Source organism: Calonectris borealis, chromosome 23 (genome assembly GCF_964195595.1).
Source record: "Calonectris borealis chromosome 23, bCalBor7.hap1.2, whole genome shotgun sequence".
NCBI classification, from domain to species: domain Eukaryota; kingdom Metazoa; phylum Chordata; class Aves; order Procellariiformes; family Procellariidae; genus Calonectris; species Calonectris borealis.
In genome coordinates, this window is record NC_134334.1 from 7,773,524 (window position 1) to 7,801,073 (window position 27,550).

The following is a 27,550-nucleotide window of genomic DNA, read 5'->3' on the forward strand; positions in this document are numbered from 1 at the left end:
CACCCGGCGCGGCTGGCTGGGAGCCAGGTTAACTCATGCCGTGGTCTCACGCTGGGGGCCTCGCGCTCCTTTTAGGCAAATTCCTCTTTTTCTTTAGTTCTCCCGACTGGTCTTTTTTTTTATTCAGTGCACGCCGGAGCCTCCGTGCAGCCTGTGTGTAGGGCTCCGGGTAATTTGCAGTAAATTAGCGACAAGGTTGTGATTGCGCTTTGTGCTGTGGCGTATTGTTAACGGACTTGGCTTTCTCTTCTAGGATGCCCAGGAGTTTTCTAAGCTGTTCATGTCACTGCTGGAAGATACTTTATCCAAACAAAAAAACCCAAATGTTCGAAACATTGTGCAAAAGCAATTCTGTGGAGAGTACGCCTATGTCACCGTGTAAGTATTTGGTCTTTGGGAAGAACCTTTCTGTAAATATTTAAACATTTTAAAAGAAGTTGAGGGGGGGAAAGATCCCTCTTAACAGCTGGAGCAGGCAGGTAAGCTTCTGCTGAAACATTTTGTAAGAGGTTTTTAGCTTTTAGGTTTCCTGATTCCGTGCGCATGCAGTTTTCCAGCTGCTTTTAATCCCTTAATGAAAATTTGCCAGTTAAACCTGCAAGTGAGTTAATGGAACGTAAAGTCCTGCAGCCAGAAAATAGAGTACTTGGGTGTCGTATTTTCATTCTTGCGTTCTCTGAGCTGTGGATTTCACCTCAAAAATGATATAAAATGGTGTATGTGAGTTGTAAGCAAGTGCTCTTGGTATTCCTGGTAGATACCGTTATCCTGTTACCACCTTTCTGCAGTGTGTTCGTGGTGTAGAGGCGTGAACCACATTAATTCTGACCTAAACAACTTTTTCTCCTGGTTTTATAGCTCAAGAAGTAGTTTACTAGTGGCTGGGGAGTTCAGACACATGGACCAGTGAACTGTCCTCATGTGGTTTTGTCTTTTTTTTTTAATCCTAGCTGCAACCAGTGTGGCAGGGAGTCCAAACTCGTGTCTAAATTTTACGAGCTGGAGTTAAACATCCAAGGGCACAAGCAGTTGACAGACTGTATAACGGAATTTCTTAAGGTACGAGCTCCTTGGTTTTTGAGTCCTGCTATTCTTAGCAAGGTGTTTTCATTCCTTCCTTCAATTAACATCTTTGAGGTTGTTATCGGAGCAAAGCGACCGAGTTGTCTCAGTGAGACGCATCCAAAAGGAAATGTCTTTTTCTACGGACCCAGAAAATGAGGATTGAGTCATGCGAGCAAGGAGCGGCTCCGGGCCAGAGCGTAGCACATGCGCATGTTATGGCCTTAAAAAGCACTTGAAAGTCACATGTTTAGTTAAAATACTTTCCCAGCAAAGTTGAGAAAAAGTCCCCAAAGTCTGACAAAAAGTCCCTGCGTGCTTTGTCATGGATGGCACCGGGAGAATGGCTGCTTTTTGTGTTTTCTATGTCGGTGCTTATCTGCATAGCAACAGGAGACATTCCCCGCTCTCAAAAATACTAGGGAGGGCCGGGAATAGCTGTGGGAGCAGCTGCAAGTGCTCTTAATTCGACTTGAAAATTTGCCTAGATCTTAAGTTAAGATCCCGGCATGTTAAAGGTTCGAGGTGTGGATTCAACTGAAAATATTTAGGGCATAACTAACCTGAAACGTGACTCTGTACCTGAGCTGTCTGGGTGTTGGGCAGCGGCTTTGCTGATGCGCTCAGCAAACCGGTTGCTCTGCTTGCGGGAAGGTCTGCTATGAAAAAAGACTGGTTTGTGTAAATGGTGAACTTCGAGTTTGTCTGCTCCTCCTTCAAATGAAACAACCCGGTGACCTTGTTTAGGGCAGTTGGAGTTCTCCTCTGGCCTAATCCTGCCATTGGATCTACTTAGGCGTAGGCAATGACTCTTACACGGTGATGTTTGTGTGGCCCAGCACAAGAGGATTGTAGTTTCCAGGCTAAAATGTGGCTTTACATTAACTTGGTCCATGTGAGCTCGTAAAAGGGCGATTTAATTATTTTCTTTTTCCGTAGCCCTCAGTATGAACCAACTCAGTCAAGTGGAGAGCAAACCTGACAGTCTTGTAAGCGACCTGAGGACAGGGCGTGATTCGGCCTAAAACTTTCCTTAAAGCGAGAGCAGCCTACTATGGCCATGCCGTAAAGCGCATTTATTAGCGTGCATTTTTAACCAAGAGGTTATTTTGGAAAGCAGCTGGGTAGAGACTTAAATGGTTAAAATAACTGCCGTGCTTTTCAGTCTCCAGCTGTTGAGTAGCTTGGACTGGTTGACTTTTCAGTGGTAACCTGTTCTCAAGACCTTTCTTTCTGCCTCCCCTCCCCGCTCAGGAAGAAAAATTAGAAGGGGACAATCGTTATTTTTGCGAAACTTGTCAGAGTAAGCAGAATGCCACGAGGAAGATCAGGCTGCTAAGTCTTCCCTGCACGCTCAACCTGCAGCTGATGCGTTTCGTGTTTGACAGGTAAGCCTCTCGCTGGAGAGCTGGGTTGCGTGGAAGCTCTTTGGAAAGTCGTCTGCTCCGCTCTTTCTGCACTGATTTGAGAGGCTGAGGGTTGAGTGCGTGCGTGAGCTTCTCTGGGGATGCTCGGTGGGTTTCAAGGGGACTTACTTTGAGATGGGAACTGTTATTGCTATCCCCTGAACCGAAGCTTTGCCTCCGCACAGACAAACCGGCCATAAGAAAAAGCTCAACACCTACATCGGCTTCTCTGAACTGCTTGACATGGAGCCTTTTATGGAACAAAAAAGTGAGTTTTGTGCGCTGTGTTTCGTTAACTTTACCCACCGCCCCTCGGCAGACGAGAGGAGATCTCCTCTGAATCCCCTTTTTGAGGGAAAATTATGTCAAGAGTTGTTTGAAGCCCGCGTTTCAAATAACCGCCTCGCTAAGCAGGTTGTGGAAGCCACAACCTACTTAGCGAGGTCTTGGAGAGATGCGAGTTCAAGTGCAGTCTTTGTCCACTGCCTTGCAAAAACATTAAATGCTAGGAAAGAAAAGATTTGTGCTGTTTCATCCAGAGTACTACATAATTGTCGCTTTCCTTCCAGACGGCGTCTACGTGTATGAACTTAGCGCTGTCCTCATACACCGCGGCGTGAGCGCGTACTCCGGGCACTACATCGCCCACGTGAAGGATCCGCAGACGGGCGAGTGGTACAAGTTTAATGACGAAGACATAGAAAAGATGGAGGGGAAGAAACTGCAGTTGGGGATTGAGGAAGATCTAGGTAAAACCTTTAAGTTGTGAGTGCCCTTTTAAAATAACTCTTTTCACCAAAAACACGGAGGCTGAATACGTGGAGGCCCTATTACTCTTAAAACAAAAGGGCTCCTACGCGTGCTGTCACATCTTGGGAATAACGTGTGAAACGGCAGTTCTGTTAATTGCAGCCAGATTTTCTTCGTTTCAGCCCCGTGTGAGTGTTTACGCACACCTCGTGATCGGTTCCTCTACTCTAGTATTTCTCTTGCCTGCCGCGTGGCAGATAAGATGCTGATAACTCGGGCAGCCGTTGCCTATCGGGATGAAACAGGCAAGTTGCCGCTTCCTTGGCCGGTGTGCAAAAGGAGGCTTAGAAACAGATAACGAGATTACTTTCAGTTTCCTTAACACGTTATGTTTTTATTTCCACTGAGGTGTTTTACTTGGAGGCAGTAAAGAATCTCCGTAGAAAATCTTAATCCAAATAATGGCTTGGAAGCCAAAACTGCCTTTTTACTTTTCACTTCTTACTTCTCCTTTGCTCCCCTCTGTTCTACCGTTGTCGGCTCATCTTGTGCCGGTGTCCTGGTGCTGCCCCAGGTAACCGTGTTCCCGGGACAGGACAGGGTCTTGATTTCTTAGAGAGCTCAGGCTGAGGCTGGACCTGCGGGTTTCTCAGTCTGCAGTCGATATATAGGAGTGGTTCAGCATTAAATTGGCATTTTGAGTGCTCGGATTTGCAGTCGCTCAGTGTTCCTTAGCGCAGGATGCTTTGCAGTATCGGGAAACGGGGAAGTTAATGCCAGAAATTTCACTTATAACACAAGCAATCCGTTCCCAGAAACACTGGCCCACCAGGACGCTCGTGCTTTGCTGCAATTAGACTTGATGAAATGTTGCCTTTCTTTTAAAGCGTCCTTAAATAACAACTTAATGAAAAGACACCCTCGGATGTATTTGCTCCCTTAGATTGTTGTAAAGCCGCGTCAGCCTGAGCACGCCCTCGAGCAGGCGTGAGGCGTTAGCCTCCCTCTCCCATTTCCTTCCGTGCACGCATCTGCACGATGCCCCTTTATTTTCAGCTCTCGTGCTAGTAAACACCTTCTTGCATTTCATCACGATGTATATAAACGCTGCCACCGGCGCAGCTTTGTCATCCTGTTAATGTTTGACTACGGCTTGCTTGCAACCAAATTGTGAAGCTGGCTAGACATCTAGTGGTGTAAGATAGAAAAATAAGCCCCAAAAGGAAATAAGAGCTTCGCAGCCTTTCTTTTTAACCTCCCAAGTTACCCAGCGTAGCAAAACAAGATGCAAATAAACCGCTGTGGCCTCGATCTTGTAAGGGTTTATGCTTAACCACAAGTAAGTATTCTTGCTGAAATACAAGGCTGCTTGAAGAATATAAATCAAACGTGTTTAGAAGCCTCTGTAGGCTGGGAATCTTAATATTTTTATCAAGTGCTGATGTTATTTGCCTACCCCAAGCGAAACCGAGACTTTTCTTTGTTACAAATGCATGCGACAGCGGGAGAAGGTTGGTAACGTAAAGCAGAGGTCTGCTGTAGGAAGAGTCCTGTGGCCTGGCCGCGCAGATGGGAACAATTTAGAAAATATTTGGAGAAAATGCAAATAAAGAGCATCTAGGAAGTCCCCTGGATGGTGTGGTGGGAGAGGCATGTGAATTTTTCCAGAATTTGAGAAAGACGGACCCTTTTCTTAATATTTCAATGTTCCATTTAGAGTTTGACCTATGGAGGGTTGTTCCTTTATATTTTTTAAATAAAAGAAACGGGTTGATTTTTGAAGCTGCAGCTGTAGAGAAGTGTTTTTCCCTTGCCTGGCAGCCTGTCTGGGAACGGCAACTCTTGCAACACGAGTTTACATCGCGCCACCAGCTGCTCTGAAATGACCGTTTCCGTGGCTGTTCGCTCCCTAAAAGCTTTGTTGCCCAACAGAAGGGCGCGTGTTTTTTCACATACGCAATCACCTGTAAATAAGATTTTCTTCCCTGAGGATTTGACTGTTCTTTGGTGTCAGGACACCAGAACAAGAGGCAGAGGGGAGAAAGGATGTTTTTGTAAGAGCTACTTTTGGCTCGGTGAGGTTTAATTGGGGAGAGAAGAAAGGCTTTTGTAGAGGGTGGTTCAGAGCAGGCTCCTAATTTTAGTCCCTTTGAATTACCCTGCCTCCAGAAATGCTGGAGGGATTTGGGTCTTGCTTTTGGGATACAATTTTGGCTCGTGCCAAGCCCAGTGCTTGGCAAAAAGAGGCCTGGCAGAGCGCAGTGGGGAGAGGGAAGCCGGCTAGGTGGCAAACTCGTCCCGATAATGGAGAATCGGTAAGCGAGCTTGTGTGTTTATTATGTTTTGCCTTCTGTACCACAGCGGAACCTTCTAAATCCCAGACTCGTAAACCTAAGTGTGGGAAAGGGACTCACTGCTCGCGCAATGCTTACATGCTGGTATACAGGCTGCAAACCCGGGAGAAATCTCTGACAGTGGAAGTACCAGGTAAGTGAGCTTTGGCTCTCCTGGCCTCTCCATCTCGGCTTGTGATGCTCCAGGCGGGCCAGGAGTCAGGGTTCTGCTCAAAGCCCCTTTTGTGGCCGCTGTCCGGGAGCCCCCAAAGGTGCCGTATGGCAACTCGGTGTCGTGACCAGCGAAACCCCTGGGCTTTCCTAGCACTTAAATAATATCAGCCTGATGATCCAACCCCTGTGCCCGCTCAGACCTCGCTATCTTAACCAGCGAGATGAGATGGGAAGGGTTTAGGAGGAGATCATTCCGCTGGGAGCCATGTGCGGCGGCGGGAGCCTTGGGATTCGCAGCTGGGATCCCGCAGGAACCACTCAGGTTCCTAAAGGCGAAAAGAGAACAGCGTGGTTAGATGTCATTGGCAGCGCACATACTGTGCTGGAGGTGAATAATCCTGACAGATGTCAGGTTTCTTCTGCGAGTGCTTAATCTTTGCCATATTGAGAAAAAACGGCATGAAAATAAGAGGATGCAAGCCCTTAACAGGAGTTTTGTGTGAGCGCGTTCGTGTCTTGCTTTAGAATTACTGGGGGTGGCAGAAATCCCTGTAGGTTTGGCCTGTGGATTTAATGATGCTTCGCGTTTGCCTGCTACTCGATTAGAAATATTAATTAGGCCCCTGGTGCTGATGGGGATGGAGGTGTGTTCTACCTTCTTCCCTCTTTTGCGAAGCGGGGACAGCGGAGGTGGCATGTCCCCTCTGGACCTCTGCTGTTTGTTCAGGTTATCTGGATGCGGAGGGGGTAAATCGTACAGCTTTTCCCCCCCCTAATAACAGCACCAAACCTTTTCCAGCCCCACCACCACTAAAACCCACCCTCCGAGCCACACAGCTTTGGGTATTGGTGCTAATTCCTGCCTCAGATTTTCAGGCTCTTTCCTGAACTCTCTTGCGCTCCCTTTCCTCCTACCCCTCTGCTCAAAACAATAACTCGGCAAAAACCTCTCCACCCAGCTCCGAATTCCTGCGCAGCCCCGCGGTTGCCTTTGTTTCACGTGGAAGCCTGCCAGGGAACAGGGAGCGAAGGGCAGCAGTCGAGCCCTGCGGTTGCGGGGAGGTTTCATGCAACTGTAAATTTGAGGCATTTTGCTTTGATGCTGTTAAAAGCGGCTTTTTCGGGACGGTGGAGAGACATAACTTGGCTCTGACCTCAAGGGGGTCAAGCTGGTTGTTTTTTAATACAGTGTGTTCTCTCAAGGTGGATATTGTGCTCTCTGGCTGCACAAGCGTTAACCTTTCTGGAAATATTTTAGCTCTTCAAAATACTGCTGAATAGGAAAAGGCTTCAGATAAGCAGTGCTTTCCTCCTCCCTTACACCAGCCCTGCGAGGGAAGTGCTTTGTCGTCTTTTTTCCCCTGCTGAGGTTTGATTTGTTTGGGTTTTTTCCATCGGCGACAGCAAAAATTCCCATTTCCCTCACCTTTCCGTTGACACCAGGATCTGCCCCGGCTTATCTCCCATCTCCTGAGCGCTTTTTGCCCTTGGGTTTGCAACGTGCTCGACCCCTCTCGCTGAGATCTCGCGTACCCGTGGGGCTGCACGTCGGGACAGGCTTCAGGTGTATCCGTAGGGTGAGAAGCTCTTGCTTCTGCCCTGGGAACGACGGGTCCTTGGCAGCACAGAGGAGCTGCTCTCGCTGGGAGGCAGCGAAACGGCTGGAGCGAGAGGAATAGCGGGGAGGGACTGAAGCAGGCAGCAAAGCGTCCTGCCGTGCTCCGGCTCTGCAGCCTCTCGCCAAACCCCGTTGCACTTCGCGTGACTGCCAGCGCTCGGCGTAGGCTTGTTAGCAAGCAAAGGATTTCTCTTAACGCAGCAACCAACCCCGAGTAAATTATTTTCTTGGGCGCCGTTGTATTGCGCAGGAAAGTTGTATTTAATCATCTACAACCATAAATATTGGAGAGAGCAACGTCCATGCGCTTGGCTTTCGGAAAGACCTCGTATGTCGGTAGCTGCGTGGGGGAATTTTTAGGCTTGCTTGTTATCCCCAGATAACCGATCGCAGGGATAATTAACATAATTGGCATTTTTCCTTGAAATGACTGCTTTTTCTTCTTTCCCAACAGCTTTTCTGCAGGAGCTGGTAGAGCGCGATAACTGCAAGTTTGAGGAGTGGTGCAACGAAATGGCCGAGATGCGCAAAGAGAGCGTGGCCAGAGGCAAAACCAAACACGAAGAGGTGAAGAAGCTCTACAAAAGGTTACCCGCTGAAGCTGGTCTGTAAGATATTGTGGTAGTATTTTGTAGTAGACCGTTGTTAAGATCAGTAATGTTTTTGTAACTAACCCACAACTCGCTTCTGTGGCCTGAACGCTTCGCTGGAAGGCATTAGCTGCAGCCCGCTCGGAAGAGGAGAGCAATCGCTCTCTGTTGTTGCTGTGTGCATGCTTAGGATTTGCTTTCCCTCTCTTGTTTTTCTCCCTTAACCTATTTTTCTCCTTTTTTTTTTTTTTTTGCTCATTCTAATGGCCTCTGGCGTCTCTAATTCCCTCTTGCTCCTTCCCCATCAGTCTGTGTGCTTCCATGCATCGTGACTGTTTTCTTCTGCCCGGTGAGCAGCTCGTCTCGTTAGCGGTTAGTAGCATCAAGGCAGAATAACTGGCTGGTCTCAAATCACCAACTCACGTCAAGTTTGGGAGCTGTTGATGCAAATTAATCGGCAGGTAACAGGGTACGAGAATGCCTGGCCTCCAGCAGAAAATTATTTGATTCATCCCCACCAGTGCTTCGAAGCCCTGTATCTAAGCTTCGCAGTCTGTCTGATGAGCGACGGGGGTTAATCCTTTCCTACTACTCCTTGCGTCTTGTCGCCTTAGCATGTCTGAGCACAAGGATTTTTATTCCCCTGGCCTTGTTTTTCTCTCCCGTCTCCCTCAAAACAAGCGTAGGGGCACTTGGCTCTGTCCATCCAGCGTGGGGAATTTCTCTCCACTACGCACGACTCCTAAAAACTCCAGGACGTTTGTAATTAAAGACTTTAAAATGAGTTTAATTGTGTAGCCTGTTAGACAATTTGATTTTTAGTTTTTAATATTCCTTGCTCACTGCTCAGAACCAGCAGCGAGACTGGAGTAGCCGAACAGCAGACTCCCCGGCTCCCATAAATGTCTGCCTCTTCAATTTATGAACCCGAGTTTGCAGACAACGGGCGCTTAACTCACGAACATGAGTGTGTCGCAGCTCATCTTGCTGAATCCCCGCAAGCCTGAGCGGTGTTAAAATATCACCGTTAAATCAAAGTTGTGGTGGAGGTATGAATCTGCCGTGAGTCACCATTAAAAAGGAGCAGCAAGCGCAACTCCGCTGTGTTTTCTCTCCCCCTTAGCAGAAACAGAGTAGTTTGCTCTTGGCATTTCTAACACGACAGAGGAATAAATCTCAAAAAGGTGTTTTTTACAAGTGCAGATAAAGCTCCTCTGCCCCAATTTGAAGATGGCGGGACCCGAAGCACTGCCCTGAGGGCACGCACTACCTGCTGCTGGGCACGTCCTGGGCACAGCAGCTTGCTAGCGCAGCTGGAGGCAGCGTTATCCCAGAGCTGCTCTGGGTCCGATCCCGCAGGAGCTCGGGATTCTCTCTGCAGCTGTGCAGACACATTTTCTGCCAGCTTTGTGTAGCCTGCCCCAGAAAAACGTACTTTCACAGGCAGGCAGCTTTCATCCCAAACTAGCAAACCATTTCTGACAGCGTTGCAATTCTCTGGAGGTCATGGCTGCGTATCTCTGATGGCGTTGCGTAAGATGAAAATACTGCTGATTTATCCTGCAGAGGAGAGAGGGTTTGAAGCCCGGTTTCACAAAGATCCAGTGCAAACTGGAAGACAAGTATTTTCCTGTAGCTTCTCTGTTGCTCCTTGGTATGAAACATTAAGGATTTGTGTTCGTTTGATAAATGTAACTAACGGTTACGTTTCCCCTCAGTTTCAGAGCTGCCCTCTTCACATCAGCAGAACGGGTTTAATTTCCTCTTAATTTCCCAACCATCTCGCAGAAGGGTTTCCGCGTCAATACTGGGTCTCGGTATCGAGATACAGGGGTTTCACCCAAAGCTATTTCACTGCTCATACAGACGCTGACCCGCTCCTGAACCTTGGCTTTGTGCGAGGTGTTTCTCCTTTAGCAAACAAGGGCAAGGCTGCTGCTCTGTTTCAAAAAAAAAATCACACTCACGCTAAAAAAATTGAGGAAGTAACCGTTTGCACTCTAAATCTTAAAATGTGTGAGTGTTTCTCACCCAGAGTTGTAAGAGCAGCCCAGAATAACACTGAAATTTTGGGCACAGAAGGGACGGGGCGAACGCTGACCTTGTCTCTTTGCTATCGTTGCCTTTTGTTTTTCAATTTACCCTGATGAGCTCGCCCTGTTATAGAAAGAGCCTTTAATGTATGACCATAATTTAAATATTATATTTGTCCCTCGATGGACAGTAGGAAAACCTTCCCCTTACCTTGACTACTCTCCAATAAGCCCCTAACGGTTTAGCACTCTGAAAGCACTCCCTTTCCTCCCTGGAGTGCTCTGCTGTTTCATATTGATTGCTTGAATTCGAAATGACCATTTGTTCTTGCATATCCTAATTTCACGTAGCTCCTGTCTTCTAAATCTGCGATACGGAGAGGAGAATTGGACGAGGGAAGCTGTATCAGATGTTTGAAAACTTGTAACGCGGAGATTTAATCAACAGCGATAGCCTGTTAATTTTTAAAAGTACCGTTGAATATCAGAGTGATTATAAAATACCATCTGCTGTATTGTGTGTTAGCTGACACGTACGGGCTTGTTTCTCTTCGTGTTTTTCCCCCTCCCAGGTTCCCCGTACGACTTCATCTCTCTCGAATGGCTGCAGAAATGGCTGGATGAGTCTACTCCTCCAAAACCTATAGATAACACGGCCTACCTGTGCTCACACGGCAAACTCCATCCGGATAAAATATCCATTATGAAGAGGATATCGGAGTATGTGGCTGACGACTTCTACAGCAGATACGGAGGAGGGCCCCGGCTGAACGGTAAGGTGTCGGGCTAGAAAACGCCCTCTCCAAGTCACATTCTCATGTGCTGAACGTGTTTTAGAGCCTTGTTCTGGTCCCAGCCCCGTTTTGAGCCATCCTTTATCATCGTAACTTTATTTCTGTGCATAGCTTTTGTGCTGTGCTGTGCTGTTATTTCCGGGTGATTTTTTTAACATCGCTTAATTACATTAGCATTCAAACAAATACAGTTAGCCTGATTGCAGGGTCTGTTTCAGACCGGAGTTCTGCTTTGTCTAGGAAGAGCTGCGCATGGAGGAATTTCGGAGAAAGCAGTGGTGCATTTAGGTTAGAAAATGTAATACTTGGATGGTTTTATGAAGTTGATTCTAGAAAATAACAAAACTTGCACATGCAACCCCCCAGACTCTTGAAAACGATTTTTCCGTGCCTGCAGCACCTACAGATCCTGCGTAGGCAGCGTTTCGTGGAGCGTGCGGATCTGTGCTGCCTCTTGCCAGCAGCCTGCGCTCCGGAGCAGCACAGATGTGTGCGGGCCAAGAAAATCATTTACTGTCTTTCACCTCTAGCCTGTCCCGAGCCGCCTCATCCGAGGGAGGCACATACCTGTTAGCTTATGTGCTTGCCTTGCACACATCTGTCATGCATTTTGATTTTTGGGGTCAGCTCAGTCCCTACAGTCTTTGGACATCCCTTAATCAAGCCCCAGGCTTAGTTTCGTTTATAAAGGAGCTCAATAACTCCCACTGAGACCAAATTAGCTCAGCTCCTGCTAGGAGCTTATAGGGAAGAAACGCAACCAGCAGAAACTGCTGTGACACAGGCAGCCTTTGTAGTAAAAACAAAACAAAACAAAACCCACCAACAAAAGAAAAAAAAAAAACAACCAAAACCAAACCAGGCCAAGGTTTATTAGTCAACTGGAAGATCGCCTGTAGGTTTTTTCGTTGAGTACGACTGGGAGGAATCGATCTGATGCGCTGTGTTCTCCGACTCGCTTCCCTGGGTGCGACCCTCTTGCTCCCAAATGGAAATATATGCCCAGTTGTAGGGTTTCTGCTCCTGTTGGTCCAGTGTAGCTTTGCAGGAGGGTTTTTTTCCCTGGGTTTAGCTTGCAAAGTACCATGATACAGGTTTTTTTCCTTGCATATGCCTAAACTATCGTGCCTTTTGACTGCCATGGCTGTGTGTTGGCGTGACCTGGCTCGCAGCTGTAATTGCAAACTGTTGATACCAGCAGCGGAGAGCTGTGAAGCTAGCGGAACAGATCGCACCTTATCTGAAGCATTTTACGCTTATTTAAGCTTCAAATGTGGCCTGATCTGGCAGTAACCCCAGGCACCTCCTCATTTACACGTGAAATCTCCGGTCACAAAGCAGGATAGTTGGTACATACCTGTCTGAGCGCGTTCAAACCAGCGAGCAGCTCAGCTACGTCTGCAATAAATTGTGTTTTCTTCTTCCCCCCACCCCAGTCAAAGCACTTTGCAAGGACTGCGTGGTAGAAAGGTGTCGAATCCTGCGACTGAAAAACCAGTTAAACGAAGACTACAAAACCGTTACGAACTTGCTGAAGATAACAGTCAAGGGGTGCGTAAGTCCCGACGCTCTCAAACGTTGTCAGAGATTTTTCAGAAGTGCTTAAATAGCTTTTTCCTAAAGATTTTACTGTTTGGGCTCCAAAGAAGAACGGAGTTGTCATTTGCGTTGCCAACGCTGTTCTCTCTCTGCAGGAATGACGGGTTTTGGGTTGGAAAGGCGTCCTTGCGGAGCTGGCGTCAGTTGGCTCTGGAGCAATTAAATGAGCAAGACGAAGACGCAGAGCACAGTAATGGAAAAATGAATGGAAATGCACAAAACAAAGGTAGTTCTACTGCTGTAGAGAGCCACCAGCTCTGACTGATACCTCCTAATAAAAGACACGTCAGGTGTTCCTGTAGCTGTTTAGCTTCCCTTGTATGAGTAGGGAGGGAAGGATAATAAATCAAATAAAAAGCTCCTTTATTTAAGGAGCTTTTTATTTGATAAGCTTCAAAACTGCTGGGTGATCTTCGTACCCAGAGAAGAAGATGAGGTAGTAAGTCGTTTTACAAAGCTGTGTCAAATTACCGCTCCAGACACATGATCTTTTGATCCGCTTTTATCTGAATGAGAGAGCACAGGAGAGGAAGAAACATGGAAATTACCTTGGGGAAGGGATGAAGATGTTTATTGCGAAGGTCTATAGATGAAACAGCACAGCTGGTAAAGCAGCTCTGGTAAAACACAGCCTAAGAAAAAAAAAAATCATGAATTGGACGCTCTTCTATGCCTGTATCATGAGTCTGTGAGGATAGATGGGGTTTTTTATTTGCCTTCTGCTCTTTAAACCGTTGGAAACTGGATATTTTGTTGAGCTTTTTGTTTCAGAACTGAGGGCAAGAAGCTTTTTTGAATGAAAGTGGAGATGATCCGCTAATGGCATTGATCTTGGGCTTGTTGAAGGCTCCGAGAACACCAGATACCGCAGCCCTCCTGATAATATCTGTAAGCTGGCGCTGCCGGTGGAGCATTCATTGAGAAAAGGGTACTTCTCCGCTGAGTTACCACTCGTTCCTCGGTGGTGACCTTGGTTTCACAACAGGTTGCAACTCCCAGCTTGAAGCCAACTTGCTCGTTGGGCAGGTCGTTAGAAACTCTTACTAACGCATTATTGTGTTTATGATGCTCCGATTCAGTGGCCAGCGCTTCTGTCTATGGAGCTATGGTTCTTAACTATAATTTATACATTAATGTGGGGCTTGTCAAACCCCTGGCAGGCTCCCCCTTAGTTTGTCAGGCAGCATCTGCTTTAGATCAGCATCCTCAAGGCAAAGAGCGGACTAATATTTTGCCAGGAAGGTTTCTGCTCCCTGCGCTAGACTTGTGTTTAGGTTAAACTCCGAGATCTTTGGGAGCATTGAACCCCTGTGGTGTTTTAGCTGTAACAAATGCATCCTTTGTAATCTCACAAAGGACTGGCTTGTGCTCCACGCACTTCAAAGCACTCCTATGTGGCCTGTAGGCTGTAATCCCGCCTGCCCAGAGGCCAAGACATTTGAGAATAACAAATTTCCTTCCAAAGTTTCCCTTGGGTTAAGGGTTTTGCCGCAATTTGAAAGGCAACCATGCTCCTTTCCCCCAAACATTTTTCCTTTCCTTGGGAGAGGAACGCTGTGCAATCTTCTTGTTTTGTTTTGGTTTTGTGTGGTTTTTTTAATTAGATGAATCAAATGAAGAGAAGAGAGAGGAGGAAGAGGAGTTAAATTTTAATGAAGACATCGTTTGCCCACATGGTAAGTCTCTACGGGGGATGGAGCTGAATATATCTGTTGTTGCCCACTGCTCAAGACATTAACCTCGTAGCCTTTGCTCCATCTAAGGCCAACATGAGTAGTTACTGGAAAAATGCTTAATTCTCATTTGCCTGGTGTTTCTTGACACTCCAAGCTTTTATTTGCGAGCGCTCTCACGTTGCAGTCCAAGTTTTGTAAGGCAGTGAAAGGGGTGTAAACGCAGAGATGCTTGGATGCTGCGGGAAGTGCTGGGCTGCGGAAGCAAGCATCTCTTCCTCTCGCTAACGAAGCGACGTGATGGAGTGAGGGCAGCACCAAGGATCTGCAGCCACTTGGAAGCTCTGAAAGTATCGGGAGCAAAACAGATGGTGTAAATCAGTCAAGGTGGGAGCTGAGAGTATCCGTTTATTCTCTCGGTTTACATTAAAACCTGAGCACTTACCTAACAACTGTAGAAACATGGGCTTATCTGCGGGCGGCTGGGACCGCTAAGGATATCGATTTACCAACCTGCTGTGCTTTGGTGTCCATTTACATAAGGTTTTGACCCGATGTTAGTTGTTTTGCTAAGTGATGCTTCATTAGCTACATCCTTGGCTACCCTGTTGTTTAAATCTCACTTTTTTAGCTTGTCGCTTCCAGACATAACTCTGTTCCAGTAAGCTCCTGTTTGGAGGCATCAATTTCCCTGCCAGGGATACTCGATCTTGTTCCTAGTAAGAAAGAAAAATGCCATAAATTAGCAACACACCTCCTGTCATCAAGGCTAATCAAGGATGTAGAGTAATGGCTTGATAAAGCCTCATTTTAAAGCAGAGTGTTTAAGCACTTTGTCACGGCGTTAGCTGTTTTTCAGAGCCTTTAACGCCGTATTTCCCATTGCCGCGAGGCTGCTGCTGTTAAATAAAAGCATGCAGCGTGATGATGAAACACTTAATGTAGCCAGACATGATAAAAATAGGCCAATAGGCTTTTGAAAATATTATGGTAAATCGCTAGTTGATTTGTGACTTTGGGTCATATCAGAATAAATAATATTAAATATGGGGGCCGCTGGCAGGTCAGATTTCATCGTCTTGAGTTAACCTCCGATTACTCATGGAAAACAACCTTTCCACCTTTAAAATTTTCCTCTGGAGTGTATCAGCAAATCTGTAGTCTTGGTCATGCAGCCTTAATTTCGCTGTGGAGGAAGTTCCTGCCTTCATGGTAGGCTCTGGAAAAGCCAGCGCTTTATCCGTGAGGTCTGGCTGGCCTCCAGAAATGCCATCCGGGCGTTCCCTTAAGAAGTCCCTTTGCATCTTTGCTGCAATTTCTCGCTCTCCAGTAGCTGCCCGACCCCAGCGAATAATTTTTTCCAGATACTAAGTTAAGATTTCTTTGATGTCCGTGCCCAAAACATGTCCCTGGACAGTGGGAGGGGGAAACAGGGTCAGCAGCGGTTAGGATCATCTTCTTCCAGATGGCAAAGCACTTGTTCCCCGCGCACCCAGATCTGATTTTTCCACCTCTTTCGCTCAAGAGCATATTAATCTGTTTTCATTAATCATGCGGTGTCAAGGCACTTATTTGTACAAGCTCGTTGTTTTTTTTTTCCCCCATACTTACTGGCTCTGGAAAGCAGCCTGGTCCTGCCTCCTCATATGGTAAAGCTGGGCCGCTCGGTCGTGTTTGATGAAGAACAAGTGGCCAAGTGCTGCATCGAAGCAGTCCAGCCCGACCTTTGTTTATTAGAGGAAAAGCAGGAGGGGAGCGTTGCTATTTTTTCCCTTCGGGGCTGGCAGAAATCCAGGCTTGGCTGGAGCGAGGAAAGCCAACGGGTCCATGGGCCTGAGGAGCTGCTTGTAATGTTAAAGAGCTACCGGAGGGTGGGGAGGAGGGAGCCTTTTCTCCCTGTCTTCTTTCTGGAGCTCTTCAGGCTATAGAAAAGCAGATAATAAGGTACCGTGCCCTTTGCTGGACACCGCTCAGCGCCGCGACTTCACAGTTGCTGTTTTGCTTCCCTCTTAGTGGTGAAATCCACGTTGAGGCATGAATATTCCCATGCCGCAGCGAAATCTGGTTTGCATCTTGGTGTTGCAACGACTGTTCCTCTTATTTCTCGCTGCGACTGCGTGTAGCACAGCCGTGCCTTGACTTCCCAGCTGCTGTCTCGTAGGGAGATGCGGTTGTGTTTTCCTCTTGGCGATCGTCAAGCCTGCAAGCGGGTGGCTGGTTGGATCCCCGAGCCCTCGCCTTCTCCGCTTTTTCCAAGCCTTGTTTGTGCGCCGGAGCGCGTGTCGTCACGCGTACACGTGGCGTCCAAATGCGTGAGCGTGACCTTTCTGCTACTTCTGTCGCTAAAATGACAAGGACAAATGCCTCATGCTAAACCGTTCTTGGTTTAAGATCTAAACAGATCTTTTTTGATCTGTTTGAGCATCAGGGTAAATGATACAGCAGGCAAGTTGTCTGGGGGAGAGCTGGTAAATCTTGCTTCGTATCTTCCCACCCCGGTTATTCCTTAGAGCAGATCTAGGGTGCAAAATCTGTCCTTTCCAGATTTTGAGGTGCTTGGATAGGGCACGTGAAGCCATCTGAGGTGGTACAGAGGTGATTTTGTCTTTCAAGGGTGCGGAAAGCCCCTGGCTCCTGTTTCAGGGGGCACGGGGTTAGTCTGCAGCTTGGTAAATGGAGTCGCCATAAAAATGTAGCTATGGGTAGCCAAGATCAGAAGACGGTAGCCCTGCGCCCTCTTTGGCTTGCCCTTGCTTTTTCAAGCATCTTTTGACTGCCGCTTGTATTTGATCAGCTGCTTGGGTTCATGAGCTTTGAAATCTAAAGGACATTTTTAGGAATTAAAGTCACATTATTTTTTTTTCCTGTCTAAACAAGGAAATGATAAAGAAGTTGAAGGTGACTTTGTGTATTGGTTGCGCTCTTTTTTGCTGACATGGTGTTGGCTGATAAGTGCGTGAATATCTTCCCCCACATTTATACCCTGTAATCTCTTAAATCTAGTTAGGGCTGCAAAACATCGCTGAGCGCGTCAGGAGCAAAGCCCTTTTCTTGGCTCTCTCTCTGCAGGTGACCTGTGCATATCCGAAAACGAACGGAGGGTGGTTTCGAAGGAAGCCTGGGAGAAACTCAAGCAATATTTTCCAAAGGCCCCTGAATTCCCAAATAACAAAGAGTGCTGTTCCCAGTGCAAGGTATTGGCCAAATAACGTTACCCTTTTGTTGACTGTAAATACATGGTCATATTTCTGGTTTTCTTTTTAACACGACCCAGCGCAGTGGAGGAAAGTAATGTCACCTTTTAATAGCGGCTAGGAACTGAAGCAGTGCTGTAATTAACTGTTTCATGCAGATTTTGGAGCGCGAAGGGGAGGAGAACGAAGCTCTGCATAAGATGATGGCCAGCGAGCAGAAGACTTCTCTCCAGAACCTGTTTCACGATAAATGCAGACCTTGCTTGGGCAGCTGGCCTCAGGTATGGGAAGAAGGGCAGCACAGGGAACGAAGCAGGGCTTGGGGGAGGTTTTTATTAGCTTTTATCCCTCTCCTAAAAAATTTTATTTCACCTGCGAGACAGACTGCCTAATAATCATTCGCGCGGTCCAAGTGAGACCGTGCCTGCGCTGGGAAGCCTGTGCCGGCGGAGCTTACGCCTGTGTTGTGCCGAGGTGTGATTTCCCCCGATTAGCTGTGCTGGCGCAAAGCCCTGCTAAAGATAAACGAGAATGGCTCGTGTGCCAACATAGCTGTCGCTGGCCCGCAGTCAGCTAGATAAGCAGCGACGATATTGCTGCTGTGGTTACATCCGTCCCTAGAAGGGCCGAAACGGTGGAAGCAGCTCTCCACCACCCTCCGTCTGCCTTCCCGTGCGGGCCAGGCTTTTGGTGCTGGTCGGACAAAATTCGCGCATGCTCCGGCATCCTCCTACATCCCGAGAGCTCAGGGGGAGCTTCCCTAAATGCTAAAGCCTCGCAAATAGGAGCAATGGTCGTGCAAGACCTCTCGTACCGGCTTCTCCCCGGTACAAGCACGCAGCTCTCCAGGACTTTCTTGGGGCTTCGAGGCGGCTGAAAAGAAATGGCACAAGCTGTTGGCTCCGCGCCTTGGCTCCTGGATGTCTCGCGGCGCTGATTAACGATTGACTCGTAGATCCTGCCAAGCTGCTTTGGCAGGTGTCTGCCTCGGTCGCTCCTACGCGTGAGGGCAGCCTGCTGCTCTCGGGTGCCTTCTCCAGCCGCGAGTAAATATTGAGGTCAACACGGATCCGTCTCTGAGAACCGGGGAGCCCCAAAAGGGTTGAGATGGGAAACGCTCTGCGCTGAGCTGGAGAGCTGCCACGTCCTACCGGCGGTATTTAAGGGTAGTGCCTGGTTGGGTCTGCTTTTGTAGCTGGAGTCGCCATGGTCAGCTCGAAATATGAGGGTCTCTCCAGGCAGCGAGGCTACGTCCTCCGCTCTCTTTGAATTTCCCAAGTGAGCATGATAAAAGAAGATGAGGATCTCTCCCTCGAGCTTTGTGAGTTTTCCTGATCCAAAACAGTTGAGGTTCGGGGAAGAAAATAAGCGGAGCGGTTTAATCTAGAGGAGATGAAAGGAGATTAAAAAAAAAAAATGTTCTTTAGGTGTGCTGAATTTTCCTGCAGAAAGATGGAGCGAGTCCTTAAATCTGCGTTAGGGAAAGCGGTGAGGATAGGTGAGCTCGGAAATGGTTTTGTCTCCCAACTCTTGGAGTCTAGGTGGCTTCTTGTCCCGGAGCAGACTGCCTAACGCAAATCAGTTGGGACAGGAAAACAACCGTTTATCCTAAAACCGCTGCCTCGTGAGGGTGTATGAGCTGTGGTTTTGAATCCGTGCTGCTGCCAAGAGGAGAAACTTCTGGATTTTGATGGGTAAAGCAAAATGAGGCAGGTTGGGGTGGTCTCACCCCACACCCATGGGGGTGCAGAGATGCATCTGCTTTAGACCCCGAGTACCCGGCGAAGAAAACACGGTGCTGGGGAGTCTTAGCTGCTCTGGGGGAAATGACCGTTTCCTGCTGTGAATTAAAGGTAATTGGATCTAAAGCTAAATTAACTTTGTAATGAACATGAGATTAGTAATGTAAGTGCTTAGTACTTGATCCCAAATTATTTTGCTTGGCTTTCCCAGCACGCTTGGATGGAGTTGTCATGGTAAAAACGCTGAGGTCTCGAAGAGAATGAGCGCTGCAGAAAAAGCTGAACAGTCATCGCTTCTCTATTGTTGGATTAATTAAAAAAGATCCTTTTTTTCCCCCCCCCCCCTCTTTTCACCTCCAGGAGACAGATGAGCTGTATATTGTTTCGCAGTTCTTTGTAGAAGAATGGAGGAAATTTGTCAGGTAACTTGGCTTGAGGTTTTTGGTGCTTTTTATTCCTTTTTTTGGGGGGCTGTAGATAGTGATTTTGCTTTTGAATCCCGGTGCAGTGTGTAGTTACCTGCAGTTTGTCTTTGTGGAAACAAGGAAGCTGATTTTTGCAGGACTGGTATCAGTTGTGTAATACGTTGTAAGAAACTGAATTTCCTTGTTTACCGTGTCTTAACCAGATGGTCAGATTAGATTGTAACCTGATGAGTTTTTTCATCTGTCTGGAGCTGTATCCTAGGCAAAGGTCACCGCTCAGTCCTGTTTCCACGGGCTGCTGGTGGTAGGAGATGGAAATCTCTGCTAGATAGGAGAGTAATTTTGCAACCTGCAGGAACGCAGATCTGATTTCCTCGTCGGTAGTAGCTTAATACTCCCTGTTGGAATGCCTTCTGTAAATATTCACCTGTGATTTCTTCTTGGCTGCCTGCAGAGTTGTGATTTTTGTGAAATAACTTGACCAAGCTTTGCAAACCGCTTTCCTTTGCCCGCGCAGGAGGCCGACGCGATGCAGCCCCGTGTCCTCAGTAGGAAACAGCGTTCTTCTCTGTCCCCACGGGGGCCTCATGTTCACCTACGCTTCCATGACCAAAGAAGACTCCAAACTGTGAGTTTCTTCTCTTCGCGCGTCTGCCTTTGCCAGGTGCCTTCGGCTCTCGCCAGCCTCGGGGAATGTTCCCAGAGGTTCGCTGAACGGCAGCAACACAAGGAGCAAATGCTTTCCCTTGAACAAAATTAACAGTCGCTTTTTCAGTTAATTTTTCACAAAATTAACAGTCACCTTAGCCTTCATGCAAGGCAAGACCTAAATTCTCAAAGGATGCTGGGTCAGGAAAAAGAGAGCTTACTTCAGCTTGGCTAGTTCCTAATAATAAACTACCCTGAATTTGACCAGGGCGTCGAAACATCCAGCTTCCTTACGATTTGCTTTCTGTGAGACTTGCCCCCGGAGCACTGGACGCTGGGCTGGAGTTCATGCTCCGTAGCATTGCTTCTGCAGCGATGCAGAACTAAAAGTAGCAGATCTTCCACTCCTCTCCTCCTCCATCCTCCCTCTGGCGTGACTGGAGCAGAACAGCGTCACTAATAACACGCTACTGTTTCCCTGTTATCTTGGGCGTACAGCCCCTCCCGTGTAGCTGGAGTTATGGATTGATTTTGCAGCTTTTCTTTCATTAACAGACTAAAAAGAAAAGGGGAGGCTTTTCAGAAGCTCGGGGCTTGGCTTTTCCATGTCATAAAGCACGTTCTTGTTCCTTTGCACAGTATAGCTCTAATATGGCCCAGCGAGTGGGAGAGGATTCAAAAACTCTTTGTCGTGGATCACGTCATCAAAATCACGCGAACGCAAGCTGCCGGGGCGGACCCGGAGAGCACACTTTACGTCTCTGAGCCCCGTGAGTGAATCTTTTGCCGCTGTCTGTGCTCTATTCTTTTGCTAACTGGTGCCAACTCCCTGGGAAATGGCTCTTTTTTTGCTTAATCAGATCTAAGGGGATAAACACGGAGCTTGGCAAATGCCCCTGGTTACGTGAGCTGCTCCGGGTTAGTGGTGAGAGGCGCTGGGCAGGTGTCTCCAAGGAGCTGAAGCAATTAAATGCATTTTTCCTTTGTGCCTCCCCAGAACTCTGTCCAGAGTGCAGAGAAGGGCTGTTATGCCAACAGCAGCGGGACTTGCGTGAGTACACCCAAGCAACCATCTACATCCATAAAGTGGTGGATAATAAAAAGGTATGGCTTTCTTCCCTCAGTCCTTGCTCAGCCTGGCTCCGTTTCATTTAAACTGCACCGAGTACCCAAATAACGATCCAAACACGGCTATCGCAGCCTGCCGTGTCCCAGCAGGGCTGGGACCTGCTGGTAGGGATGCTGAGTGACCTGTGATGGTGGTGGTGGGCAGGGCTGCTCTCTGTGGGCAAAAAGCACCCAGCTCTGCGGCTCGTGGAAGCTATCGCTTTGGCAAAAATAGCAAACGGGAAAATTCTGGCTGTAGCTGCTCTGAAAATGCGGTCTCCTCGAGGCTTCCTTTTGCCAAACCGAGTCCTTTGCGTTATCAAGGTATCTTCACGGGTGTTCCCAGCTTTGATGATTTTAGGCAGTGTTGTAACTGTTTCTGTCTTCATAATCGTGTTATCAAGCTCTACCTGTTCTCCTCCCCCTCCAATATTTGTCATTTCCTTTCTTGGTTGCTCAAGTGACATTTATTCCTCGAGAGAAATAAGCTCTTCAGCCTCCATGCTGATGAAATAGCAGTGAACTTAAGAGATGGTTTTCAAGATCCCCTACGAAGCTGTGAATTATGTCTCTGCTTCCCTGGTGTCTTAAGGGATCAGTACCAGGTCTAGAATTGGCTTTACAGGTACCCGAAAGCTGGTTAAAGTCAGTCCTCCTCCTTAGGGCTTGTTTTACGCTTTAGGGGGGAAACCAAAGCTCGTGGGCAAGCTCAGATAAAGACGTTCCCTGCACCTGTGCAGCGTGGGGGGTGTTTTTGCCTCTCATTGATTTCCACCTCCCTGCCAATCTAAGGGAGGAGCTGGAGCCCGGAGAACTGCAGGGCGCCGGAGGCTGGACGGGTTTCTGCCGTGGTTGTGAGATGTAAAGCATGCAGCACGGTCTTGAGCCATCAGCGATGGGTTTTCAGCCTGACTCGAGGCTGAATTCTGAGGCTGTATCTTGGCTCGCGTGCAGAGGAGGGTTGTTTTTTTCTCTGGTGCTGGACAGGACCGTGCTCACACGTGGGGTTGGCAAAAAACAGGCAGCTATTATTTGCCGAGCAGCTGGAGTTGGAGAGAGGGGGCGAGAGCTTGCCTGCAAGATCCCTCATTAACAGGGCAGCCTCGGCGAGATGCGAAGCAGCAATAATGCCCGCCAGCAGCGCGGCAGCACTGCCAGCGAGGATTGCGGATGGCGGTGCTCAAAGCCACTGCTTCCTTCCCTGCCGGTTTTGATTTGCAGAGTCGGGGAGCGTTTCCCATCCCCTCGCCCCTGCTCTTCGCTCCTCTGCAACCCCCGGGTACCTCCTTCGGCTGATGCTGCAAGAGGGAAGCCACGGCCGTATAAAATCAGCGTAGGGCGACACTGCTGGAATCCGGCGGGCTCTGGGGAGGCTGCGGTTGGTGCTGGAAGGTTTGCGAGCTGGGATTGCATCGTTAATTGGAAATACATTGACGGAGAAGAGAGCTCTCGGGCATCCAGGATGGAGAGCGCACCAGTCTCCTGGGCTCCTGCAAACCCCAGCTCCAGCCGAAGCGTAGATGTGAATTCACGTCCGGCAGATCCGTGCCTCCTGGAGTGACTTACACAGAACTGAACATCCTTTTTATTTATATGTTGGTGTAAATTATTTAGATTTCGTTTACTTACAACCTCCAGACCCATAAATAATGGTGCTGAGTGCCTCTATCGGTCTGCCGCAGGGATGGATAAGTGTCTAATTTACAGATAATATTCCTTTCTCCGTGTTAGGGCTTTCGTAATACACTTAGATGAACCAGAGAAGCAGCCAGTTAATGGGAAAGAAATCAGTCCAGGCCCCTGGAGACTTTCCCTTTGCCTAGAGAGGAGGGTAGGTCCTGAGCCGCAGGAAGCACCTGCAGCTCAATAGAGAAGCTTGTTCTCCTGAGCCGAATCCCCCCATGGTTCGATGCAGCTGGGGACGGGTGGAGAAGACTTTGCAGAGCGTGTGGAGCAGATCCCTGGGTTATTCCTGCTCTGCCTCGGTTCGCTGGATCGAGGTGGCATCCTGGAAGTCTCTGCAAGCTGTTTGCCATGATGTGACAGTCTGGGTTGATGCTGTCGGGTTAGTTACGGAGAATGATTTTTATGACTTCAGGTAATGAAGGACGCTGCTCCAGAGCTGAACGTGAGCAGCTCAGAAGCTGAAGAGGAAAGGGAGGAAAACAAGCCAGAGGGGGAGCAAGACCCAGATTTTAACCAGGTAGAGATCAAAAACACCGCCAGGTTCCTTGGTTTTTGCATCATCCTCTTGAGTCAGCATGATGGGATAGCCCTCCTCCTCTGTTTACCGCTAGCAGGCGAAAACAACAGTGTCTTAAATTGTCATTTTAATGGTCGTACCGCACCATCGCTTTGTTTTTGGAGAGATCAAATATTGATGGTGACTCGTACTCTTGGCTGGTAATCCGCCCCGCGCTAGCTTTAGAGGCAGGAACCGAGGTTTCAAGGCAAGTCTTTTGGTCCTCTCGATACTTGCATGCGGCGATTCGCTTTCCAAGGGGCTTTTCAACGCTTCGTGCCTTCCCTCGCATGACCGACTCGCCCAAAACACAATCCGGGGTACGGGGAGGTTGTATTTTCCACCAATCCCAAACTTAGGCTCCTGATTTTTGCCTCTTGTTTCTAGACCAACGGTGGTGCGAAGCGCCAGAAGATCGCGCACCAGAGCTACATCACTTACCAAAAGCAAGGCATCAGGAGAAGCACCCGGCACCGGAAAGTCAGAGGGGAGAAAGCGCTGCTTGTTTCTGCTAATCAGACGCTGAAAGAGCTGAAAATACAGGTAAGGTGTTTTTCCTCCAAGGAACGAGTCGTCTCGAGTAAGAAAACACAAAATTAGGAGCGCGCGGCTGGGAGGGGATGGGGGGGAAGAGTATAAAATCCCACGTGGCGTCAAAAAGTGCGTGTTGCTCTTCTAAACGTGATATGTTTGTGTAGCTCAGCGGTATGTTTTTTCCCTCCGCACAAAATCAGCGTGTCTCATTGTGTTGGCACAGATCATGCATGCATTTTCAGTTGCTCCCTTCGACCAGAATTTGTCGATCGACGGGAAGATACTGAGCGATGACACCGCAACGCTCGGCAGCCTGGGAGTCATCCCCGAGTCCGTCATTTTATTAAAGGTAACGTGAGAGTGTGGCTGCTAAAATAAAGTCGATAAAGCAGAGAATTGAACTGATTTTTGTACAACCAAAGAGTAACACGTTGTGGGGCGTGTGAAAACTGCCGCGCGCTAGACATGCCCACCCGTGGCTGCTCGGTAGCCTAATTTAATGAGTTCCTCCTGGGGCTCTTTCTTGGAGGAGGAAAACCCTCTTTTTTTTTTTTTTTTTTTAAAGAGCATTTATTAGCTGGCCTTTGCTGCTGAGCTGTGTGCCTACCCGCCCAAAATATGGCTAAATTAGGGAGCGAGTCCTCCCCTCTCGTTCCCAGACGGTGTTTGGGCAAGAGACCTGTTCCTTGCTCCCCCCGCAGAGCAGGACCGTGAACTGATCAGGCTGTGAACTTCCAAACGAGGTTGCTCGCTCGTTAATCCCCTGCTCCGCTTTATTTTCCAGGCTGATGAACCAATTGCAGATTACGCGGCGATGGACGACGTTATGCAAGGTGAGGGGGGGACCCCGGGAAGGTTTGGGGTTGAGGAAAAGCACCTCGCTGCTGTGAGTTTGGGAGAAGTATTGGTGGCCAAGGATTGTGTTAGATTTGGGTTGTAAAAGTAGAAAATAGAGACATTGAAGCTTTCCTGTCACCGTCCACGGGAGATTCAGCGGTACGCCGCCACTAAGACACAAGATCCTTTTAGAAACGAACGTCGGGAGACTTCTAACGCCATGCCTTTTTCTTTCCATCCCCAGTTTGTATGCCTGAAGAAGGATTTAAAGGTGAGTCTGGGTTTTTTTTTCCCCCCCCTTTATTTATGCCCACACTAACTTCGTCTCCATCCCGTAAGCATCATCATCTTTTGGCGGTTGTGTTTTCTCCTCAGGGACTGGTTTACTTGGACACTGATGGTTTTCTAAGCGTTGACAACAGAGGAGCGACCAGAAGGGAAGAGGATTTTGACATGGTAGGGCATTAAAAGAAAAAAAGGTGGATACAGGACTGAACTCTTTGACTCTTCCAGAAGGCAGAAACCCATTCTGAAATGACTGTCCCCCCCCCCAAAAAAAAATGCCTTATGTCAAAGCAGATTGCACTGAAGGACATCCTGCCTTCAAGAGAACGTTCCCGATTTTATATTTAATAAAGCTACAGGAAGGTTGGAAAGTTTAGCAGCAGTAAGAGCGTATCGTGTTTACAGGCGAGGGAGACGGAGGCGTTCTCATGTATTCCCCGACTCAAATCCCGCACCGCGCTCGTCTGTCCGAAAAGGGGTTGTAATCCAGTAGATCAAAAACATCTTGATCTGTTCTCGAGTAACTCTTTAGGCGTAACCTGCTTACAGATAATCCTGTCTTTGATCCACTATTACTCTTTCAGTACAGCATGGAAGTAAAGAAATTGTTACTTGTGAGGAATGTCTAGCTCTTTCAAAAAAAAAACAAAAAAAAAACAACAAAAACACAAAAACCTTCATCTATTTAACCCAAAACGTAAGCTGTGGTCTGCCTCCGAAAGCCTTCCATCGCCGAGGGGACGGGGAGCCGCCTCCCTCGCCGCCCCCGCCGGCTTTTCAGCCGCTCGCCTTCACTTCCAAACGTTTGATGATCTTTCAATAACCACCTGGTCTTTCTCTGTGAACTGTGTTTTTTAGAAACGGGGGGTATTTTAATGACTTTTGAGAACATCTTTTCCTCCAGTCCGGGACTGCCAGGAGCGCTCGTGCCCGTGGCTTGGGGAGACGGCGAAGCGGGGCACGGGTGGGTGGCGCGTTTCCCATGGGAAGAGGTTGGTTTTTTTTTTTCCCCTCTCTATTCTCCTCGTTTTTCAGGAATGCACTAATAATTATTTGGTTTTTTACATCTCTAGCTCCCAGAAAGGATCTCTCCCCGTTGCCTATTAGTAGCAGGAAATAACGTACCGCTTCCAGACTTAAAAAAGGGCACTGTCGAGGTATCTCTGTTAGACGTTCCCTCTTCCTTTTCAGCCTTTTAACTTGTTTCCGACGCAAAATGTGATGCGGAGAGTCGGGTTGCTGCTGCATCAGCTTTTATTTTTTAAAGGATTGCAGGAGTTTGGGGCTGGGGGGGCAGGGGGGGGCACATATCCCATCCCGACAACCCCGCTAGCATTTACCTTAAATGTTATCTTTTATCCGAAGAATTACAGCTGCCCTTGGCCGAGCGCGGGGGCTCCGCGTCCTCCTCCCCGTCCCCTCTGTCCCCTGCGGGTTGTGGGGCGAAGCAGCCGGCGTTTGGGGCCGTGGAGCTCTTAAAAAGTGGTTTTTGGGGCAATTTGGACCCGCGTATTCTTTCCCAAGGTAAAGATGTCGGCAGGAGTTCGGCGCGCCGAAGCCCCTCCATCCTTTGGGAACGGGCAGGAGGTTTTCTTCTTCCCAGACTGAAGCACTCGCTTGTGTACATATTTCCTGGAAATTCCATATTTTTTTTTCAATTTGCTGTTAATGGTTTTTTGTTTGGGTTTTTTTTTTTAATGTTACAAAAATCTCTTCCTTGAGCTTATAACGTTGCAAAGTTAAAGTCTCTAAACTCAGCTGGAAGGAATCAGCCGGGGCCCTGGAAGCGTTTCCCAGAAGTGACGTACGGCCGCACCGCGGCATCGCCGTATCTCGCGGAGGACGCAGGTACAAGATGTGATCAAAGGCCCCGTTACCGTTTATGTCTGTTATTTGCAAACATTATCGGATTAAAATTGTCATTTGAGCTGTGGAAGCCTTATTAAAGCGCATATACGTCGTCTGTCTTGTATTTTAACACCTCGCCTAAAGGATGGGGGTTCGTTATGCTGCAAATCCCGCTCCGGGCCATCCCAAAAAAGGGATGCGTGTGCTGCAGGGTTGGGATGGGAGCAAGCGGGATCCCACCGGAGCGGGAATTGCACCAACCTTGGCACGCGGAAGGTTTTTATGGGAGCCTCGATGGGCGCCGGAGCCTTGGCCGTGCCGTGCCGTGCTTGGCAGCCGCTCCCCGGCGGAAGCACCGGTGCGCGATGGGCCAAGGCAGCTGCAGAGGCCATTTCGGTGTCCCCGTGCCAGCGCCGTCACCTCCCTCCCCGTCCCCACGCTGGCGCCTTGCCCGGGCTGCAGCTCCCCGGGGGGCTGCGTGGCCGCGGCTCGGTGCCAGCCCCCGGCTCCTTCCGCGCTGGCACCCAGCAGCCGGGAGCCTGTGCCAGCCATTCCTCGAGGGCCCCGGAGCCGGGGTGTCCTTCCCGCAGCCAAAATGGCCCCTGGGGGGAGATGGGTGCTGGGGTGGGGGGGTTAAGCAAGTCCTGGGTGCTGTT

The 27,550-nt window shown here is 48.5% G+C and overlaps 1 protein-coding gene across 7 annotated transcripts in view; it reads left to right on the plus strand.

Moving 5' to 3' along the window:
- USP48 (ubiquitin specific peptidase 48) overlaps positions 1–27,005 on the plus strand; it is a 30,494-nt gene extending 3,489 nt beyond the window's left edge. For 3 of the 7 annotated variants that reach the window (XM_075171953.1, XM_075171954.1, XM_075171960.1), the window contains 24 exons: positions 254–378; positions 951–1,059; positions 2,317–2,450; positions 2,654–2,736; positions 3,038–3,217; positions 3,401–3,523; positions 5,580–5,705; positions 7,798–7,947; positions 10,539–10,739; positions 12,197–12,311; positions 12,455–12,585; positions 13,964–14,035; positions 17,102–17,226; positions 17,385–17,507; positions 19,329–19,390; positions 19,911–20,021; positions 20,681–20,811; positions 21,039–21,145; positions 23,247–23,351; positions 23,778–23,933; positions 24,148–24,273; positions 24,709–24,757; positions 25,006–25,032; positions 25,137–27,005. In XM_075171953.1, coding sequence (XP_075028054.1) covers positions 254–378; positions 951–1,059; positions 2,317–2,450; positions 2,654–2,736; positions 3,038–3,217; positions 3,401–3,523; positions 5,580–5,705; positions 7,798–7,947; positions 10,539–10,739; positions 12,197–12,311; positions 12,455–12,585; positions 13,964–14,035; positions 17,102–17,226; positions 17,385–17,507; positions 19,329–19,390; positions 19,911–20,021; positions 20,681–20,811; positions 21,039–21,145; positions 23,247–23,351; positions 23,778–23,933; positions 24,148–24,273; positions 24,709–24,757; positions 25,006–25,032; positions 25,137–25,159 — 2,694 coding nt within the window. In that variant the 3' untranslated portion in view covers positions 25,160–27,005. The remainder of the gene's footprint in view (positions 1–253; positions 379–950; positions 1,060–2,316; positions 2,451–2,653; positions 2,737–3,037; positions 3,218–3,400; positions 3,524–5,579; positions 5,706–7,797; positions 7,948–10,538; positions 10,740–12,196; positions 12,312–12,454; positions 12,586–13,963; positions 14,036–17,101; positions 17,227–17,384; positions 17,508–19,328; positions 19,391–19,910; positions 20,022–20,680; positions 20,812–21,038; positions 21,146–23,246; positions 23,352–23,777; positions 23,934–24,147; positions 24,274–24,708; positions 24,758–25,005; positions 25,033–25,136) is intronic. The other 4 variants (XM_075171956.1, XM_075171955.1, XM_075171957.1 and 1 more) reach the window with 4 other exon arrangements.
- The last annotated feature ends 545 nt before the right edge of the window (positions 27,006–27,550 follow it).